Source organism: Sorex araneus, chromosome 1, assembly GCF_027595985.1.
Source record: "Sorex araneus isolate mSorAra2 chromosome 1, mSorAra2.pri, whole genome shotgun sequence".
NCBI classification, from domain to species: Eukaryota; Metazoa; Chordata; class Mammalia; order Eulipotyphla; family Soricidae; genus Sorex; species Sorex araneus.
In genome coordinates this window covers 423,690,300-423,710,483 of record NC_073302.1, presented here as the reverse complement: position 1 = coordinate 423,710,483, position 20,184 = coordinate 423,690,300, and the positions used below count along the sequence as shown (strand labels likewise).

General features: G+C 36.1%; 1 protein-coding gene across 2 annotated transcripts in view; it reads left to right on the top strand.

Moving 5' to 3' along the window:
* The window catches only part of POT1 (protection of telomeres 1), a 72,252-nt gene that overhangs the window by 40,849 nt on the left and 11,219 nt on the right, over positions 1-20,184 (top strand). For both annotated transcript variants that reach the window (XM_004608295.3, XM_055123654.1), the window contains 6 exons: positions 2,001-2,170; positions 3,602-3,690; positions 6,645-6,701; positions 8,571-8,727; positions 10,172-10,374; positions 14,456-14,591. In XM_004608295.3, coding sequence (XP_004608352.3) covers positions 2,001-2,170; positions 3,602-3,690; positions 6,645-6,701; positions 8,571-8,727; positions 10,172-10,374; positions 14,456-14,591 — 812 coding nt within the window. The remainder of the gene's footprint in view (positions 1-2,000; positions 2,171-3,601; positions 3,691-6,644; positions 6,702-8,570; positions 8,728-10,171; positions 10,375-14,455; positions 14,592-20,184) is intronic.

Below are 20,184 nucleotides of genomic sequence, written 5' to 3'. Positions count from 1 at the left end.
GGCAATAATACACTTTACAGTTTAAGTTGCTGTCAACATTTTCCCAAAATCAACCTTAAATATTTTTTTACTCCGGAGACATTTTGCACAGACACATGCACACAAACACACACACTGACATTTTAATATTTTTGGGTAGATGTTAAAGTGTATTATTCTCTGTCTTACCCTGACACAGTGGTAAAAAGTAATTGTAGAACATATGTAGTCATAATTGAATTTTAGCCTTCAGTGACCCCAGAGTTATGGTTGGTTATCCTCAGGCATAAATAGGTTAGTAAATTGTTTAACTTACTTGTGAATTCTAACCTTTTTTTTAAAGTTTATTTAAATTGTTTCTAAAGGTGATGATTTTATCATATCTGCATTTGCTTTGTTTTCTTTGTAGTGTTTCTATATTGAAATGGGTTTTTAAAACATTTTTTGAAGTATAGTTTTATTTGTAGTTTTGTTTATCTTTTTTTAGCATATGAATCCCTTTATTTTTATTTTTTGGAAACTCCTTACATTACTAAAAGACAAAGCAGTATCCATCTATCATAATAGAGCATCTCACACATTTTTGAAATGCATTTAGCAAGCTTAAAGAAAACACAATGCTGCCTCCAGAAGGAATTTTTGGAAATAACAGCTTGCCATATTAATTGCCTATTTATGTAAGTAAATTCTCTCCTGATCTTTAAATTTTATCATATTGTGATGAATATTTGTCAAATAGTATAATGAACAACAATGTTCCTACCATTCAAATTGAATAATTTAACATAATTTTCTTATACTTATTTCAGAACTTCTAACTTTTTTAAAGTAAGTTTATTTTTTAAATAATGAGGTTTTAAAATCAGATCATTTAATAATAATTTTATAAAAATACTGAAGATTTTTGTTCTAAACATTTTCATTATTTTTGTTCCCCAGTAGCCTCTATCTGTTGTTTTAGTTACATATACCATGTTTTTTATTCTTTTATATTACACACTCTTATCTATGGGCTGGAGCGATAGCTCAGTGGGTAGGGTGTTCACTTTGCATGCAGCCAACTTGGATTTGGAGAGCCCGGCAAGCTACCAAGAGTATCTTGCTCGCACGGCAGAGTCTGGCAAGCTACCCATGACATATTCAGTACGCCAAAAACAGTAACAACAAGTCTCACAATGAAGACATTACTAGTGCCCGCTCAAGCGAGTCAATGAGTACTGGGATGCCAGTGACAGTGACTGATTCTTATCTAAAACACATATGATATATGTCATTCTCTAATTTTTACCCTTTGATACTTTTTTCTTTTTTGGGGTCACACCCAGCAATGCTCAGGGGTTACTACTGGCTCTATACTCAGGAGTTACTTCTGGAGGTGCTTGGGACCATGTGGGATGCCGGGGATTTAACCCAGGTCAGCCACGTGCAAGGCAAACACTCTACCTGTTTACTATTGCTCCAGCCCCTTGGTACATTCTTAAGATTTGTCCATGTTCATAGGTATTTCTGCATTAATACCAAGGTCCTAATTATTATGAATTTTGTAAAGTGATAGATTATAGCTTAAGCCTTCTGCTTTTTCCCACAGCTTATTTTACAAAATGGAAGCTTCTTTCTGCACACTGTAGTCTCTGAAATGTGACTGACTTATGGTTAAACATGACTAGATATCTATGCATATATGTAGAGAGAGAGATAGGAATACACATAAACAGGTCTTTTATATACATACACATCTATTCACAGATGTTTGCATAATACACACACACCTATATATATGTGTGTGTGAGTGTGTGTATTTATGGTTGTGTGTGTATGTATGTATCATGCACACTTGGGTTTTGGCTCTGCCAGACAAGTGTTTTAGAATGTTGCTAGTGTAACATACAAGTATTTGTTGTGATTGGCCAATCTACCTCATTTAGACTATGGATAGATTTTAGTGGTCTCTAAATAGTTTTGGGTATAAGAAATCCTTTGGCTTTTCTCTGTTTTCTAAATAGCAAATAATCTAATTTCAGGTTGGAAGCTTTCTTAGAATCTATAGCCTCCATACCAAGCTTCAGTCAGCGAATTCGGAGAACCGGGCCACATTTTTAGCACTAGAGTTTCATCTCCATGGAGGTACCAGCTATGGTCGGGGAATCCGAGTCCTGCAGGAAAATAACTCTGATGTGGATGAACTGAAAAAGTAAGCATACCATACACATATTTGGAAATTCCAAGTCAGGTGTGAAGCTGAATGCTAGCGTTGTGCCATTTTGAGGTGGGAGGTTCAAGGTGGGGGACCACCTGATAGATTCCTTGTCACTGATGCTTGTAGTCTTCTTTCCAAGTTTTTTTTTTAATATATATAGATGAACAAAATGAAACAAAGCAAAGGATTGTGCATCCGAATGGCTAAACAAGTTCACTTAGGTTTATAGTTTTTATTCGTGATAGGTGATTTCTACCTCTGTCTTTATGCTCTTCTGTCTTTTGCCACACTGCAGATCAAGCAATAAACAGGGGAATCTGAAGCTTAGCTAAAATTTGGAAAACGTTTTATGTAGCTAGAATTTTAAACATACTGATTCCTTCCATAACAAGAATACTACTTTTCTAAAAGTGAGTTTACTTACTTGTAAAAGAAGTGTTTAGAGGAACCCCGGCGGCCTCTAGAACTCAGTGAAAAGCTCCAGGTGTGGGTGGCGGTGGTGGGAAATGCCAGGCCTCATGGGACAGGGGAGAAGTTGCTCCTTCTCCTTCCCCCCGCTGCTATGAGACTCTGAGAATATGCCCACACACGGCCATGATCCAGAGACACACAAATGAATCTCGGACCCGAGCAACTGGCTGCAGCCATCTCTCCAGACCCTAACTATTAAAATTTTAAAATTCCTAAAGTGTGTGGCCGCTTTTGCAGCCACTCGACATTATATTGTATCCATAACAAGCAACACAAGACACACTGTCTTGCATTGCATTTTCAGCAAGTACGAGTGGTTGTAGGACTGGACTCAGATATCGACAGTAACCAAAGTAGAGAAAGAGAGTAGCACTGTAGCACTGTCGTCCTGTTGTTCATCTATTTGCTCAAGCGGGCACCAGTAATGTCTCCATTGTGAGACTTGTTGTTACTGTTTTGGGCATATCGAATATGCCACAGGTAGCTTGCCAGGCTCTGCCATGTGGGCTGGATACTCTCAGTAGCTTACCAGACTCTCCGAGAGGGACAGAGGAATCAAACTTGGGTCACCAGAGTGCAAGGCAAATGCCCTACCTGCTGTGCTATAGCTCCAGTCCGGAGAAAGAGAGTATTGTGCAAATTGTCTGCCACACAGGCAGGGATAGGTGTGAAATGTGTCGGGGGGGGGGTTGGGGGGGTTACTGGGGACTTTGGTGGTGGAAAATGTGCACTGGTGAAGGGATGGGTGTTTGATGAGTGTATGATCAAAGCTCAAACATGAAAGCTATGTTACTGTATTATCGATTACTCACGGTGAATCAATTAAAAAGTGTTTTAGTGCATACATACATAGAATTGCTTATGCTGTTTAGTGAGTTCTTGGTTTCTCTGCGTAGAGCTAAACTAACATTATTTGTCTTATGCACTTTTAAATTATATCCTTTTATATTTCAGGGTTTTAGAATCTGCATATTCAACTGCCAATCAGTATTCAGAAGGTATCGGTCAATTAGAAGTGGAGGACAGCTTTCCTACTCTTTCAAGTATGATCAGTTTCACATTAACATTTTAGTTTCTGCTGAGTAAAATGGTCTACCTACTTTAATCTCCTTTTTCTTTAAATACCTTCCTGTCTTTTTCTACCCCCCACCCCATGTTTTTAATTAATTCTTTATTCATTGTAAAATAAATTCTGGAATTATTTATATATCCTTTGAAAAGTAAACATTTTGGGGGCTGGATACGTAATACAGTTGTCAGAGTGCTTGCCTTGCACACAGCTGACCTCATTCAATCCCCAGTACCCTCTGTGGTGCCCCAAGGAGTGATTTCTGAGCACAGGGCCAGGAATAAGCCCTGAGCAAAAAATTTTTTAAAAAATGTTTGAAACAGTAAGCATCATTCCTATCATATCTGCAGTTCTGAAGTAGGATGGTGGGATTACTTGGCTTGTAATGCTGTTGTGTTTGTTTTTGTGTTCACACATTTTTAGTCTTCCTTGTTATTCATCATTAGGCCAGGGTAAGCTAGGACGGTGGGTAAGGTGCGTGGCTTGGATGCCACAGGCTCTCTGGGTTCAGTCCCCAGCACAGATTATGGCCCTGAGCAGAGCCGTGTGACCCCCAATAAAGGAAAAGAGAAAAAATGAAACATCATTTTCCTGGGTCATGTTTTGCTTATTTGTTATTTAAGAGTACAAGTTTTTGCTGTTTTGTTTCAGACAGCCCAAATACTCTTGAATCATAATTTTTTGAATTTGTCAGCATTTAACAAACAATTGGTTATATGTTATTGTTTATCTGAATAGTTGAATATTCAAAACTATATAAAAAATCTTTAAGATATTTTTCCTACTTTATATTAATATCTGCCTATACATTCTGTGATCTGTACTCTAGGTCACACTTATACACATGTCTACATATGTATATATATATATATATATACACACACACACATACATATCTTACAGTTTTAACTACCTCACTTATGTGATTTAAATAAACACTTCATTATTATTTAATTTTCTTTACTAATAATGATACACTTTAAATTAATATATATTTCTCAGCAGTCATTTAGCAAAAACTGGCATGCATTATTATTTCATCTTAATAGCATACTTATTGAGGCTGATATTTTTTTTCTCTTTGAAGAGGGTCAAACAGTTACCCAGAATTGCTTAGCTGTTAACTGATGGCAAAGCTATCATATTCAAGTGGAGCGATTTTATTTGTTTTTGACTAATTTTATTTGCTCATTCTCTTTGCTTTAAAACTCTCTACATTTCCTAGTACCTAATTGATGCCATTTTAGCCTGATCTGTGATTACTTGAACTCCCATTAGGTGGCCAATTTACTTCAATTGACAGCCATTTGCAGATAGTATAATTTGTTATTATGCTTTTTAAAATTGTTTTTTTTAATAGAAGGGTGTTTAAATTATTTTTAAATTGCAAAAGTAATGTGTGCCATACTGTTGAATAACATGGCTTTTCCATGCCTTTATACAAAGCCTATGAGGTTAATGTGAATAGTTGCGTATGATTCCTTCAATACCTCCATATTTTTTCACAAATTGGCTATATTAAACAGAGGGTTTTTTCTCTTTAAAATGTTTAAAAATGAAATCATATGATGCCAGTTACTTCCTTTAACTATACTCTGCAGCCACTTTCTAAACTAATCTGAGTAGTTCAAACTCACTATAGTCCCATAATATTTTATATTTTAAATATACAATTACAAAAAAGTATATTCTATAATTCAGCCATTCTTTCTTGATAGCTATTCATAGTTACTAGTTTTTTTAATCTTTCAATAAAATTTTATTAAGTATCCTTAAGCAGTTTGGGGCGGGGGGCGGCAGGGGAAGCATGCTGTACCAGGAAATGGACTCAGGGTTTTGCCCCTTGCAAGCCACATGCTCTACTGCTGGAGCTGTATATCCTGTATGTCTTTTTCTACCAGGAAATCACTGGTTATAAAACTTTTTTTCTTTCCTTGGTTTTCCATTCAGTATTTAGTAGTCTTTCTATGAATTAAGCAATTTTAAATTTCTAATTGTGAAAGCATCACTTGTTGAAAAAGTTTTTCTTTCCATTAGGATTGTTTTGCCGCCTTTATTAAAATCAGAAGTAAACTGAGGGTTTTTATTCCCCTGTTTGTTTTTTTAAATCTCTTTGTATATTTTTAGTCTAACATTGTCTGGATTATAGCTTTTTATTGGGTGGGGGGTGGGTAGATTTGGTCCCACCCAGCTGTGCCCAGGGCTTACTTCTGCCTCTGCACTCAAGGATCACTTCTGTCAGGGCTTGGGGGACCATATGCAATGCCACTAGTCGAACCCAGGTCAGCAGTGTGCAAGGCAAACCTCTTACCTGCTGTGCTCTCTCTCTCTGGCCCTGGCATTATAATGGAATTGTAGTAATCTAGAGGTCATTTCTAACCAATACAACTTTTTTCTTTTTTTCCTTGAAATTTTATCTGATATCCTAGATTATTTGCATTTTTCACTTAAGTGGGACTGGAACGATAACACAGCAGGTAGGGCATTTGCCTTGCACGCGGCCGACCCAGGTTCGATTTCTCCGTCCTTCTCAGAGAGCCCAGCAAGCTACCGAGAGTATCCCACCCGCATGGCAGAGCCTGGCAAGCTCCCCGTGGTGTATTCGATATGCCAAAAACAGTAACAACAAGTCTCACAATGGAGACGGTACTGGTGCCCGCTCGAGCAAATCACTTAAGCAATAGATTATACTTGTATGTTTCTACATTATACCTCTGAATTTTTTTTATTAGAATTACATTTAATCTATACACCAATTTAGGGAGAACTATCTTAATAATATTGACCCTTCAGTTTATGAACATTCCACAACTAACTCTCTAAGTTTTCTTCAGTTTCTCTCAGTAGTGTTGAAGCATTTTCAGTGCCACATTGAATGTTCAGTGAACTTTAAAACTGTATAATTCTTTTCCCTTCGCTTCATTTTAGGCTCTGGATCCATTTCACTCTATGAAGTTGAAAGATGTCAGCAACTATCAGCTACAAGTAAGACTAAGTTTCATTTATAAATTAAGGACATACATAGTGAGCGTTGTAAGTTTTCATACTTTTTAGCTAATTCACATTCATATCATAGTGCAAGCAGATATGCAGATATCCCTAAGGATAAAAATATGTCCATATTTGGCTCTATATCCACCCCTCTACCTCTTGCTAATTGACCTAGAGTAAAAACCATAAAGACACATATTTTTACATTAACTACATATAGGAAGCATATTATTGAAAAGTGTGGTGGGTCTTATGTTTAGCTTGAAACTGTCAGGTATCTTGATATGTTATCAATTCTTTGTAATCACTTCACACTGTGCATTTAGCAATGTGCATATAGTGTTCATAAGCAGAGCTCCTTACGCTATGTCCTCAGATTCAATCTAAAATTAGTAATGATGCTAAATCTATCAGGTAAATCTATCAGATACTCTCCTTCTGTTCAGTGAAGATTATTTTTTATTTTTTAAAGAAAATACAGTTCTTAAGCACAAGTCTCTTTAAAAAGCTTAACAATATACTGTTATAAAAATGCAAGTTTCTCATTGGGAAAAAGGACATTCAAATGTGAAATGAGAGAAGGCTCGAAACAGATGGTGATGTGCTAGAATTGGAGGTGTTAGTATGTACTCAATGGTCTTACAGATCGATACAGAAGTAGATACAGATAATTTTTATTTCATTTTTAATTTAGGACCAGAGATGTGACTCAGTACAACCTTGCATGTGTGAGACCTTTGCTTTAATCCCTGGCACTACTGAAAGAGAGGTGGGGGAGGATCGAGGGAGTGAGTGGGGAAGAGGAAGGAGAGAGAGAGAAAGCAACAGAGAGAGAGAGAGAGACAGAGACAGAGAGACAGAGAGAGACAGAGAAAGCGCTAAGTATTTTGGTAGGATTAAAGCTAGTATAGCCATGAATTGCCCCAACCTTTTTGAAGTTTATAAGGCTTGTGTATCAGTTCCACTTTTGTTGTTGGAGATTTTTGGTGTTAGAAATCAAACTCTGGAGCCATATCCCTGACCTCTAGTTTCTAAAGCAAAGGCAGGTGCTATATGAAATTTCTAAAAGCTGAGTAAATGTTGCTTTAACTAACGGACATAACAAAATTTTTTTATTTACCCCTGGAGCCTCTCCAGTATTACCTTCAGTTTATTTTCCCGAAGTTAGATGAAGAGATCATTTTGTTTCTTAGGCAGTTGCCCGTAATACTTCTTTTTGATTTTTTTTTCCCCCTTGGTATGACTCTAAAACCTCTGTTCTTCCCTGCCTCTGGGGCCATTTTCCTTCTTCAGCATCCCCCCCATCAGGAAATCAGATTCCCCCTTGGGCTCCCATCCTACACCCACAGCAGATGATTCTGTCTGTGATGGCTCAAGAGTGTGTAACTTGAAGCATCAGGGAGAGGAGCCTGCTCAACAAGTTATATTTAACATATTTTGTTCTTTTTCGATAAAGAATCACTAAAACTTTGTTGACTGACAGGTCACTAAGAGATCAAAAAAATAGTAAATATTCATAAATGTTTTACAATTTTGCTGCTTTCACTAAATTTAGAAAGGAAGTCGCCACTATTCCTGTGTAGAATGCTTTTTATACATTTACTGAATTGCATTCTTTCTTGCCTACTTATCCAACCACTATTCAGTAGCTATTTCTTGAGCACCTTCAGGGTGTCTGGCATTGTCTTAGGGAATAAAGACAGCCTTTGTCTTTATCGAGTTGACAGTGTAGATTTATTTCTTTTGATTTTTTTTGTGTATAGATTTGGTTTAGCAGAATTCCTGTCAGAAATATGACTCTTCTAGATTATTCTACTTAATCTCTAAGTTCTTTATTCTACTTAATCTCTAAATTCTTTATAGTTCTTACAGATCATCAGCATCTGGAGAAAACCCCCCTATGTGCAATTTTAAAGCAAAAAGCTCCACAGCAGTATCGTATTCGAGCAAAATTAAGGTCATACAAGCCCAGGAGACTCTTCCAGTCTGTTAAACTTTATTGTACCAAATGTCATTCACTGTAAGTACATTTTATAGCAAAAATATAGCTTTCTTGTTGTTGTTATTGTTTAACTCTGCACTATATTTTCAGGTGTTTTTCATGTTTTTTTTTGGCTTTTTTGGGTCATACCCGGTGATGCACAGGGGTTACTCCTGTCTCTGCACTTAGGAATTACTTCTGGCAGCACTCAAGAAACCATATGGGATGCTGGGAATCGAACCCTGGTCAGCCGTGTGCAAGACAAACGCCCTAATTCTTGACAGTGACTAAGTTGTGACTTTATATTTTGGGTTTTAGAGAACTGGTGATTTTTTTTAGGGAAAATACTAAACTCTTAGATTAAATGCTTATTTTTTTCTTAGTAGTATAAATCAATGCAGCTGCTATTTTTAGGTTTAAAATATAATTTAGTATCTCTGAGGATAAATGAAAACAGAATTGAAAATATTTGGGGAGTCTCTCTTAATTTGTGATCAAAAAATATTTTAAAATAGACATTAACTAAAATTGTTCTATAGAACCTTCGTTAGTTAAATTTTCTAATAAGGTGATACGGTAGTGGAAGTTTCCTGTTTGCTTTATTTGTTTTTTGCCACATCCTGTTCTGCTCAGGACTTATAATTGGTACTGCACTCAAAGAAAATACTTGGAGGGGCTCCAGGGACTATATGGGGTGCTGGGAATCAAATTTGGGTCAGCAGCTTTTCTTTCACTGTACTGTATCTCCAGCCCCAGAAATATTTCTTTTCAATGATATTGTAAACATCATTCAAATGTTTCTTAGTAATCGAGAGTGACTGTTTCATAGTCTTTATTCCACTATCAACTATTATATTTATAATTTACATTCATAATTCAAATATATTTATCACAGATTAAGAGGAATATATTTTTATTAGCCTCGCATATTCCAAAAATTATTGCTAAAAATAAATAAGCAGTCCTTACATTAAAGGGAAAAAAAAGCAGATGTTTGAAATAATTATAATTCACCTTGATATCACAGAATGAGCTCAGAAAATTGTGGTGGTTAATGTAATTATGGTGTTATTAATACATAGTTGTGAAATATCATTCTGTATACTTAGTGAATGATTAGTTTTTTAATTTAAAAAATAATCACTATAGTTTGTTAAGGCTTTTTTGGTTTTGTTGTTTTGTTTTATTTTCATTTGGGGGCACCCTGTAGGTCCTCAGGGCTTACTCCAGGCTCTAAACTCAGGGATCATTCTTGGCATCATTCAGGGAATGATATGAGGACTATACAGGGCTTCTGGGAATTGAACCCAGGTCCATCGAATACAAGACAAGTGTCCTACCCCACTGTACTATCACTCCAGCCCCAGTAATCATCATAGTTTTAAAAAGTACTGAGCACCTCATCAGCATATAAACTTTTTGATGTAATTTTCAAGTGTACATCAATCCAAGTGTTTTATATCATTTATTTCAATCATTTTAGGCAGGAAGTTCCAAGTGAGGGTGATTTAGATATCATTTTGCAAGAGGGTGCAACTAAAACTTCAGATTCCAACATACAAAATACATCATTATATGATTCAAAAATCTGGACTTCTGAAGATCAAGAACGAAAAGTAGCTTTTCATTTTGTGAAAAATAATGGTATTCTCCCACTGTCAAATGACTGTCTAATTTTGATAGAAGGTAGGTTGTTTAAGTTATTGTTATATTAGAATACCAATTTTGTTTGTGTATTTTTAACTAGAGTAAAATATATTTTAGGAATAACTTATGGCATAAACAGTCAAAATATTGTTCATGTGAATGTCATTAAGTGGAATGTTACATGTAACAAGTGTGTTCAAATACTATATGCATATAATGTTTTTTAATTTATTTTGAAACTATACATAAAGTCAAGTATTTGCATTTATTCCTCTTACTAAACATTTTGCAGTCTAAATCAACCAAGCTGTTTGTTGAACAAGGTAAAATCATAAGACAGTTTATTATGTACAGTTTCTGCTATTTGGCCTCTGGATGTCACTATTGTTTCATAAAAATAAAACCAAAAATGTCTGTCGATACCTAAACCAAGTAAAGATGATATTATTTAAAAAATGAAATGTTAAGTCATCTATATATTTTCTTCATCCTTTTTTTTTTTACTTAAAAAAATTTAACATAAAGTTTCTTTATTTTTCCATGGGATTTTCTTCTTTAATAGTATTTTATAATCCAAGGAAAACATTTCTAATTTTTATTAGATCAATTTTAGTTTTATTTTAAAAGAATTGTTCTTTATTAAGTGGATTCTAATCCATTTTTTTATTTTTTACTTTTTCAGTTTTTAGTTTTTATTGAATCACCATGTGGAAAGTTACAAAGCATTCAGGCTTAAGTCTCAGTAATACAATGGTCAAACACCCATCCCTTCATCAGTGCACATATTCCACCATCAATAACCCCAGTATACCTCCCTTCCCATACCCCCACCCCCACCCCCATCTCCACCCCCACCTGAGTCACTGTCACTGTCATCCCGTTGCTCATTGATTTGTTCGAGCGGGCACCAGTAACGTCTCTCATTAAGAGACTTATTGTTATTGGTTTTGGCATATCCAATACGCACGGGTAGCTTGCGAGGCTCTGCCGTGCGGGCTCGATACTCTCTGTAGCTTGCCAGGCTCTCCAAGAGGGGCGGAGGAATCGTAGCTGATAATTTTCACTTTACTTGCTGTTTACTTTGATCACATTCAATATTTCCACAAAGAACCTCACTATTATTGTTTGGAATTTCCCCCCCAAAATCAGACCTGCTGAAAAGGAAGCATTTGATAATTTGTTTTCCATTGCTGAGAATAAAAAGGTAGGAGGTCATGGCTATGCGGTTTTTGGATTTCTGTATTTTAGTAACTAAGTCCAGGGAAATTTCTGCCAGAAATTGCATCATTGCAAGCTCGTACCTCTCTTTAGTGGTCCTTAATAAGATGGCAGTCGCCACACTTTTCCCCCAGAAAGGAAAATCCGAGAGAGAAAAACCTTTCCCCTCCTAAGGCAGCATAGGGCCCTGGCTTAGTTCACAGTCTAGAGACATTTCTGCAAGAAGCTGCTGGTACCAAAAGTAGTTTAGCTGGCCTCCGGGATCATAGTAGAGGCCGCACACGTGTGGCCACTTGGGTCACATCTCGGCAGAGTCTGATCCATTTTTATTACTGACATTTTTTATTTATAAAAGTAATTCCTAATTTTGGAAAAGAGTTTGGATATTCATAAGTATTTTTGCATATAAACATTAGTTTCCCATTTATGGCTATCTCTCGTTTTAATATATTTGTAGTATACCAGAAGCTATTATAATTAATTTTTTTAGTTATCACAGAAATCCTACACAGTTAAGACTATTGTAAACCATTGTTTTTTATTGGGGATGGGGGCGGCTGGGGATTACCCAAGGCCTAATCTTGGCTCTGTGTTGGGGAACCATATGTCATACCAAAGTTCAAACCAGAGTAGGCCACAGAAAGGCAAATACCTTTGCCCCTGTGCTGACTCTCTAGCTCATATTTTTTTGACAATACTGGAACACAAAGGTGTTTTATTTCTTCCTAGTAAAAGCAGTAACTGGTGAAGCTGAATTGTGGCAATCTTTTTGACACAGTAACTCTGTGGTAAAATTTATCTCTGCCCTGGGTAGAGTAAAATTATGGGGGCACAAGGAGTGAAGTAAAAGTTGCCACAGTTGCTTTCCAGTAAAATTCTCGCTGTGTTTAGCAGCATATGAAGCTGTCCCCTAGCTTCACATACATATCAGTGCTTTAAGAGAACACGGGGTGGGGGGCTGGAGAGAGCGTCCAGAAGGCAGGGGGCTTGCATTTAGGTAACTTTGGTTTCTAGCACTCTGTGCTTTAGGATCGACACACTGCTTCAGATGTATGTTGCTGCGCATTGCCCCCTACCAAAGAACCAGCGTCCTTCTACCACTGTCCTTTGGACTGTCTCTTCTAGTTCCTCTTGTCCAACCTCCCCTCTCTGGAGTCCTCATTTTGTTGTTCAAAAGGTTTTTATGTAGTTAATTTAATATTAAGACATCGCAGTTTACAGAGTTAATCATAGTTGAGTTTCAGGCTTACAGTGGTCTAACCACCCATGTCAGCTTCCCCCCCCACCCCCCCCACCCCCCCCCCCCCCCGCCAGTGTCCTCAGCTTCCTTCCTACACTGCAGCCTGCCTCCTTAGCAAGAATGTTTCAAGTTTGTCTGCTGTAGTTGGGATCTCATGCTTTCTGAGTTGTTGATTTTGTGAATGATATCTCTACACAGCCTTTGTGCCCGTTACCCACCCCTTACCCCTATTACGTCTCATCTGCCTCCTCTTACTCCCCCCTCAGTTTTTTTCTTTGTCCTTCACATTGCCATGATCTAAGGTCTAGGGTAATTTAGGTCTCTCCACCTTTGATACCTTGCAATCCATTGTCTTTGCATTCTATATAAGGGAGATCATCCGATATTTGCTCTTTTTCTGACTTGCTTTGCTTAAAATCATACCCTCCAGTTCCATCCACTTTGAAGTAAATTGTATGATTTCAACGAAAGGAATTGCTTCTGATTTTTTCCCCCATCTGTTCATTTGCTTTATTCCTTGATATTTCCCATAAGTAAAATCATCAGGATTTGTCTTTTCTGACATTTTATTTACCATAATTCTTTCTATTCCATGTAAATAGTAACAAATGGCAATATTTATTTTTCTTATAGCTACCTAGTGTCCCACTGTGGATTTATACCACACAAATGTATTTTTTAATGTCTTTCATTGGCACAAGTTCATTCATTTAACCCATTACTGAGTGCCTACTGTATGCCAGACACACACTTAGGCAGTAGGTATATTGCAGTAAACAAGATAAAGTGTCATATCTCATCAGGCTTGATTTTAAGAGCCTGCAATGAGTAAAAATCTAACAGTGACAGTAGCAACCCTAGTAATAGTTGTCATACACTGCTCTGAGTGCTTATATGTATTATCTCACTTTATCTTTACGAGCAGCTTATGGAGTGACATTTATCTTAACAGTTTTTCAAAACAAGAAACTAAAACTAGTACTCCAAAAGTTTACATAACTTGCCCTGCTCAAGTTCCAGAGCAGTGCTGGGCAAACAAATGAAAATGACCACCAGGATGCTTGCCAGGGCCCTTGGAGTATCATTTGCTATTTTTGAGGATTAACTTTGTTGCCAGATACTGGTCATCCACTGCGGTCTTTTTGTAGTCTGGGGGGTCCACTTAACAGGCTATATAGGTACTCCGGAACAGATTCTGGGCTCTGGGTTATGGATGCAGATTTTAAAAACACATACATAGAGAATATTTGAATATTAAGAATATTTTCATACATTATGAATATTAGAGGATTTTTGAGGTTTTTTTCGTTTTTGATCTTTGGACAACGCCCAGCAGTGCTCAGGGCTTACTCCTGGCTCTGCACTCAGGCATCACTCCTAGCAGTGCTTATGGGACCATATGTGATCCCACAGATTAAGGCTTGGTGCCTTACCCACTGTACTATCATCAGCTTCCGCAAAGCTATTATTTCACTAGTCTCAGCATTTTTGCATATTAGCTCTTCTTCCCCAAAGTATAGGACCCTAAGTTTACAAATTATTATTATTCTCTCTAATAATCACATGGATTTAGGTGATGAATTAAATTTTAATGTATCATATGCTTCATTTTACTTACATTATGTTTCTGCTACATAACAGTTTATTTTTGTCCTTTAATAGGTGGCACATTCAGTGAAATCATCAACCTCTCAAACAAGTTCCATAGTGTAATTCCTGTGAAATCTGGCCCGGAAGGCCTAGAACTCCTCAGCCTTTCAGCACCATTCCTCATACAAGGAAAAACACATCACTATGGGTATGTTTTCAGTTATTTGGGGTGTTAAATACCATCTAAGAAAAATTTTAGGATTTTTCTAGAACTGCATCGTAATAAAAGTTAAGTGAGTGAATTAGGAATTTTATGCTGCAAGTTACAAATAAGTTACTACTGAGAATTTGAAAGGTTATTAGAATATATTAGAGATGGAAAAAGATGTTCTTTTGTTTGTTTTGTTTTATGGGGTCACACCCAACAGTGCTTTAGGCTAACTCCTGGCTCTGAGCTCAGAGATCACTTCTGGCAAGTTTCAGGTGGACTTTATATGGTGCCAGGGATAAAATGTGACTGGTTCAGGTGCAAGGCAAATATCCTACCTGCTGTATTATCTCCTCTCATCTCTAGAAAGATTCTTTTGCATTTTGAAAGAATCAGTGGAGATATAATAAATGTTCTTATTTCTGGTTATTGATGCAGTCTTCTGCTTAGAGAAATTTTAGGATTATAGAATGTACCTTGGCATGCCATGTTTCTCTTTCCTACTCCTAAATAATGTAGCAAGTGTTATTCCTTGTTATAATGTGTAAATATTGGTTTCAGTTGAAAAATGAAGCTATTTTTCTAGAGTTAAATCTTGTGTCCCGGCAACATTTTTTCTTATCTACCCCAGTGCTTTTAAATAGATGTCTTATTGGATGCATCACCTCATACTCAACTTTATCATGGATTATTTTTAAATTAGTTAAAAAAATAAAATTCCATTGAGCCTTTCCTTTCAGTAAATCCCGAGATGTGTTTTTTTCTTTGTTTGCATTCTCATTCACATTTGTTTTTTCTTTTTTTCTCTATCTTTTCTCTCCTTCTTGCCCTCCTACTATTAATTACTAGCTTTGAAGTGGAAAATCCATAAGTTTTTTTTAAATATTCTTCACTTAATAGAGGTCTAAAATGCAAATATTGTCTAGGCTTTACACATTTCTATCCAACATAGCCTGAAATATTCTGCTCACATTCCAGATTTTAAGATGCTTGTTTTTTCCATTACTTTGAATTTTATCTTTTGCTGATTAAAAATGTTTAATTATAAAAAATAATTTCCTACAATAATTATAAAAGTTACAATATAAGCAATTATGCACACTCTACTCAAACAATAGATGTCAACATCTTAGTATATTTTTTCAGCTTTTTATACTGCTTTAAAATAAAAATTTAAAATGTTTAATTAAAATTTTACAGATGCATGGATAGGGTATACCAGGTCTGTCTGGCTCAGTGGGATGATATTTGCCTTGTGTCAGTGAAGCCCTGGATTTGATCCTCAACACCAAAGGGAAATGAATCCTTCCTCAACAGCTTCCTCTTTCTTTTCCTTCTCAGAAATAGAGGCTTTCCAAAACTGGGAGTTAATTCTTATTAATGCTCTCATGTTTTTACATGATATATGTATAAATTTTCAGGGAGTATAGCATATTATCTTGTGGGTTTTAGTTAAACTGTTTCAGTTTGGTGTATTGCAATCAATATTATTATTTAATGGTCTGATGTAAAGTATAAAATGCGATGAAACAATGGTTAAAAAAGACCATTTTGGGGAGCCAGAGCAATAGCACAGTGGGTAGGGTGTTTGCCTTGCATGTGGCTGACCTAGGTTCGATCCCCGCATCCCATATGGTCCTCCAAGCACCACCAGGAGTAATTCCTGAGTGCAAAGCCAGGAGTAACCCCTGAGCATTGCTGGGTGTGACCCAAAAAGCAAAAAAAAAAAAAAAAAGAAAGAAAGACCATTTTACATAATAAGATCAGTGGTCTTACCTCAATGTTTCTGTTGTGCATTTCTGTATACATACTGGATCATGATATAAAGTGAATTTCTTACTATGAGTTCTCTTACCAAAAACTTTGAAAGTAACTGCTGCGAGGTGTTTAACTATCATTTGAGTTACTCTGTTGTGCAGTGTGCAAGTTTTGTGCTTTGGAGCAAAAATACCAATATTTGAACATTGGAACGTTGATCATCCAGTCCATGCTTGAAATATTTTATGGACTCATCAGCAGTGTTTAAAAATTTTTATTTCTAATTTTTAAGCTTCTTCCTCTGATGAGCTGTCAAATGAATGGAATAGATGACTGATGAACTTAAACTTAAAATGAGTTGCTGACCATGTGTGTATGAATGTATGTGTCTATCTGATTATAAAACTTTTCCCATATTAGGTACAAATCTTTTATTAGTTATACATATTACAGAAACTCTAGAAAGCATGCACATTTTTAATTATTGTTTGGTTTTACTGATTTAAAAACATTAATATAGTTATACATATTAAAAATGTTGGTTGCTTTTTGTCTTGGAGCCACAGCTGGTGATGTTCAGTGTTTTCTCCTGGTTCTAAATGCAGGAATCTCTCGTGAGTGCTCAGGGGACCATATAATGTGCCAGGGAATCCAACCAGAGTAAGCAGTACAAGATAAGCAGTACTCCCTGCTATACTCTATTCAGCTCCTCCAAATTTTTTGTAAAACAAGAATGTTACCAAATTTCAATTAGAGTTCTGGATATAAAGCTTTTTAATAGAATTCATTTTGACTATTTTAATAATGAAAATTTTCTGGAGAAGTATTTATTCCCTTGGGGCAGTGGAGGAGTGCCAGACTCCCAAGGAGCACCCTGGTGGGGGGTGTGGAGAAGTTCAATTCCAGCAGCATTTGTCATTCTGTAGGGACTGGTAAGTCCAGTTCTCAGGCCATGAAATGCTGGGGTCACCAGGACTACACCCATTAGTGTTTGGGGCACTGCCTGAATCAGACTTCAAGTATATGTGGACCTGTCATCCAGCCCTTTACTATTGTGCTTATCTTAGTTTCCTTCTTTTACGTTATTTAGTTTTCCTTTTTCAAGATTTTTAACTGAATGCTGACATCCCTTAACATTAATTTGAATAAATATTCATTGCCAAGTCTTTAGTTTTCCCCGAGATGATTACTTTAGCTTTAACATAAGATCTTATATTTAAAAAAATTCACACAAAGAATAGGTTAGGTGTTCTTTTTGTATTTTAGTTAGATCACTTTACACCCAGACAACATGGTGTGTCTTATAATGATCCTTAGAGATTTGTGTAGTTTTGTGCTGCCCTATATAGGCTTATCCAGATTGCTTATCTATTGCATAGTTGACTTTTTTACTTAAAAATAAAATGTTCAGGATGGAATAGTTTTAAATGATTTATTATGTCCTAGGCAGTTTTCTTATATTCAAAATTTCTCTTTTCATTGTCATTTTAGTATTTTGCTCATTTTGTAGTGTTTCTGATATACCCCAAAACTGTGGACTTGTGACCTTTTGTTATGTTTACTTTATATATTTTAAAGGAATTTTGCTGGTTTATCCAGGTTCAGTATTTCATCTTCCAGGTGTATTATGTATTCTCAGTAACTTTATGATTGTTTCTTTAAGGTTCTTATTCCATCATGTTTTTCTTATTTTACCTGGGTTTGACCTATGTGTTACAAAAACCCAGAAGAAATTTTTGCTTGGTTGAGAATATCTTGGTGTCTTTGTATCTAATTCTCATCTTGTTTCATGCATGTTTCTTTCATATTTACATTTCAGTTGATCTTGTAATTGAATGCTAATAATTCAGTTTTCATTATTTTTCTAAACAGATGAATTTAAAATACTATGTATGATAGACTTCATTTTTTAAATTTATTTTCTTTTTTAAGTTATTCACAGTAATATATATGTTCAGTATTCCAACACCAATTCTACCACCATTACACCTTCACACCACCATAATTTCAATTTTTCCCACCACCACCCCACCCTGCCCCAAAGCAGATCCTAAATAATTTATTTTATATTGTTTGTTATGAATAATCCACTAAAAATGATCCAAAAAAGTTTTCTTAAGGGAAAGTGTGTATGAAGATTGTTGTGTCTCACCCTGGAGTCATTAAGCCCTTGTATAAGAGATTACTAACATATTGTTACAAGTTGAGCCTTAGTGTGCTTTTTTTTTTTTAAAATCAGGATGAGATCAGTTGTCTTCTGCTTTATACTCCATCAAATGTGGTGTGCTACTCTTGGTGCATTAGTGGTGTAGAGTATGAGATGTCACATAACCAGGAATGCAGCCATGCGCTCGAGGAATTCTAACATTTTAAATAGGGTGATACAACTGGAGTTATGGTGACTTTAGGGTCAGGAGGCACCTGCAGCTTGTGGCTCTCTTCTGAGATTTATTTATCAGTCTCTGGATCATAGCTGTTAATGAGATTATATGGCACCAGAGGCAGTTTGTGAACGTGACTGCCAGGCTCCCTGAAGAACAGGGAGATGGGGGAGGTCATCTATTCCCTACTCCATGAGAGCCTGGAGATTTTGGTCTGTTTTTGAACAGATTCATTCTCATGGATGAGGCTCGTCCTGAGCCTGTGGAGATTGGCAGTGGGCATGGAGTTTTTTTGGCTTCTGGGACTGTTTTGGGGCAGAGGGGTGCCCCAGAAGAGACTCAGCCAGGTGCAGGGTCTGGAGGCATTTCTGCACAGCTTGTACTTCTCTTATGAGACTTATTTGTCAGTCCCCGAGTTCATTTTTTTTTAACCTTTGCCACTTACTACTTTTTTCTGCCCTATATGCCCCTTTTGCACCAACCATATTCTTTTCTCTTTTGACTTATAAAAGTATTTTTAATTTTTACTTCCTGAGCTTCTTTGGAACAAATAAATTTGCTATCCAATTTTTACTCATCACTTTTTATATGTATACTCTTTTATCAATATCCAAAGTTAATGAATATCGGTCTTAAGCAGTAATACTTTTCTTTGAATTATCTTATTCTATTAAAGAATTTCCTTTCATCTTTTAAAGATGCAAGAGCATAGCTTAATATAGTTAGTCTGAGGCTGGAGCAATAGCACAGCGGGTAGGGCATTTGCCTTGCACGCGGCCGACCAGGGTTTGATTCCCAGCATTCCATATGATCCCTTGATCATATGGAGTAGTTTCTAAGTGCATGAGCCAGGAGTAACCCCTGTGCATTGCCGGGTGTGACCCCAAAATTAAAAAAATATATATATGTAGTTTGTTTTTTAGATTGTGAGTGAAAAAGGAAACTGTGTGAAACTTCTAAGTATTTTTATTTTTTCTTTGGTGCATTTTATTAATAACTCCTAAGCATTATGATTATGTAAAATAAAAACTGATTTATTTGTACTTGTACTGTACATAAAAAAGCACCTACACTAAATAATGTGCAACTTAATTATACTGTGTAGTTTTAAATCAATTTATGTTACAAACAACAGTTATATTAGGTATTATAAACTATGAAAGTCTAAATATGTGCTTAGTGAATGCATCATTTATTGTCCCAGAATCATTATTTTTAGTCCTTTTCTCCATTCTTGCTAGTACTGACTTCTTTGGGCAGAAAAATGTTCTTTTTTTTGGCCTTATGAAATTTAGTCGTTGACATTTTATATTTCTAAAAGCCAAAGGAGTTCTTAGCAGTCGCCTTCTAAAACCTTTCATTTTTCCGAATAAAGGAATTAACCTGAACCTAGAATCTGACTCTTTTTTCCCAACTTACTATTGTTCATTTGAAACAATGCTTTTAAAAATGGA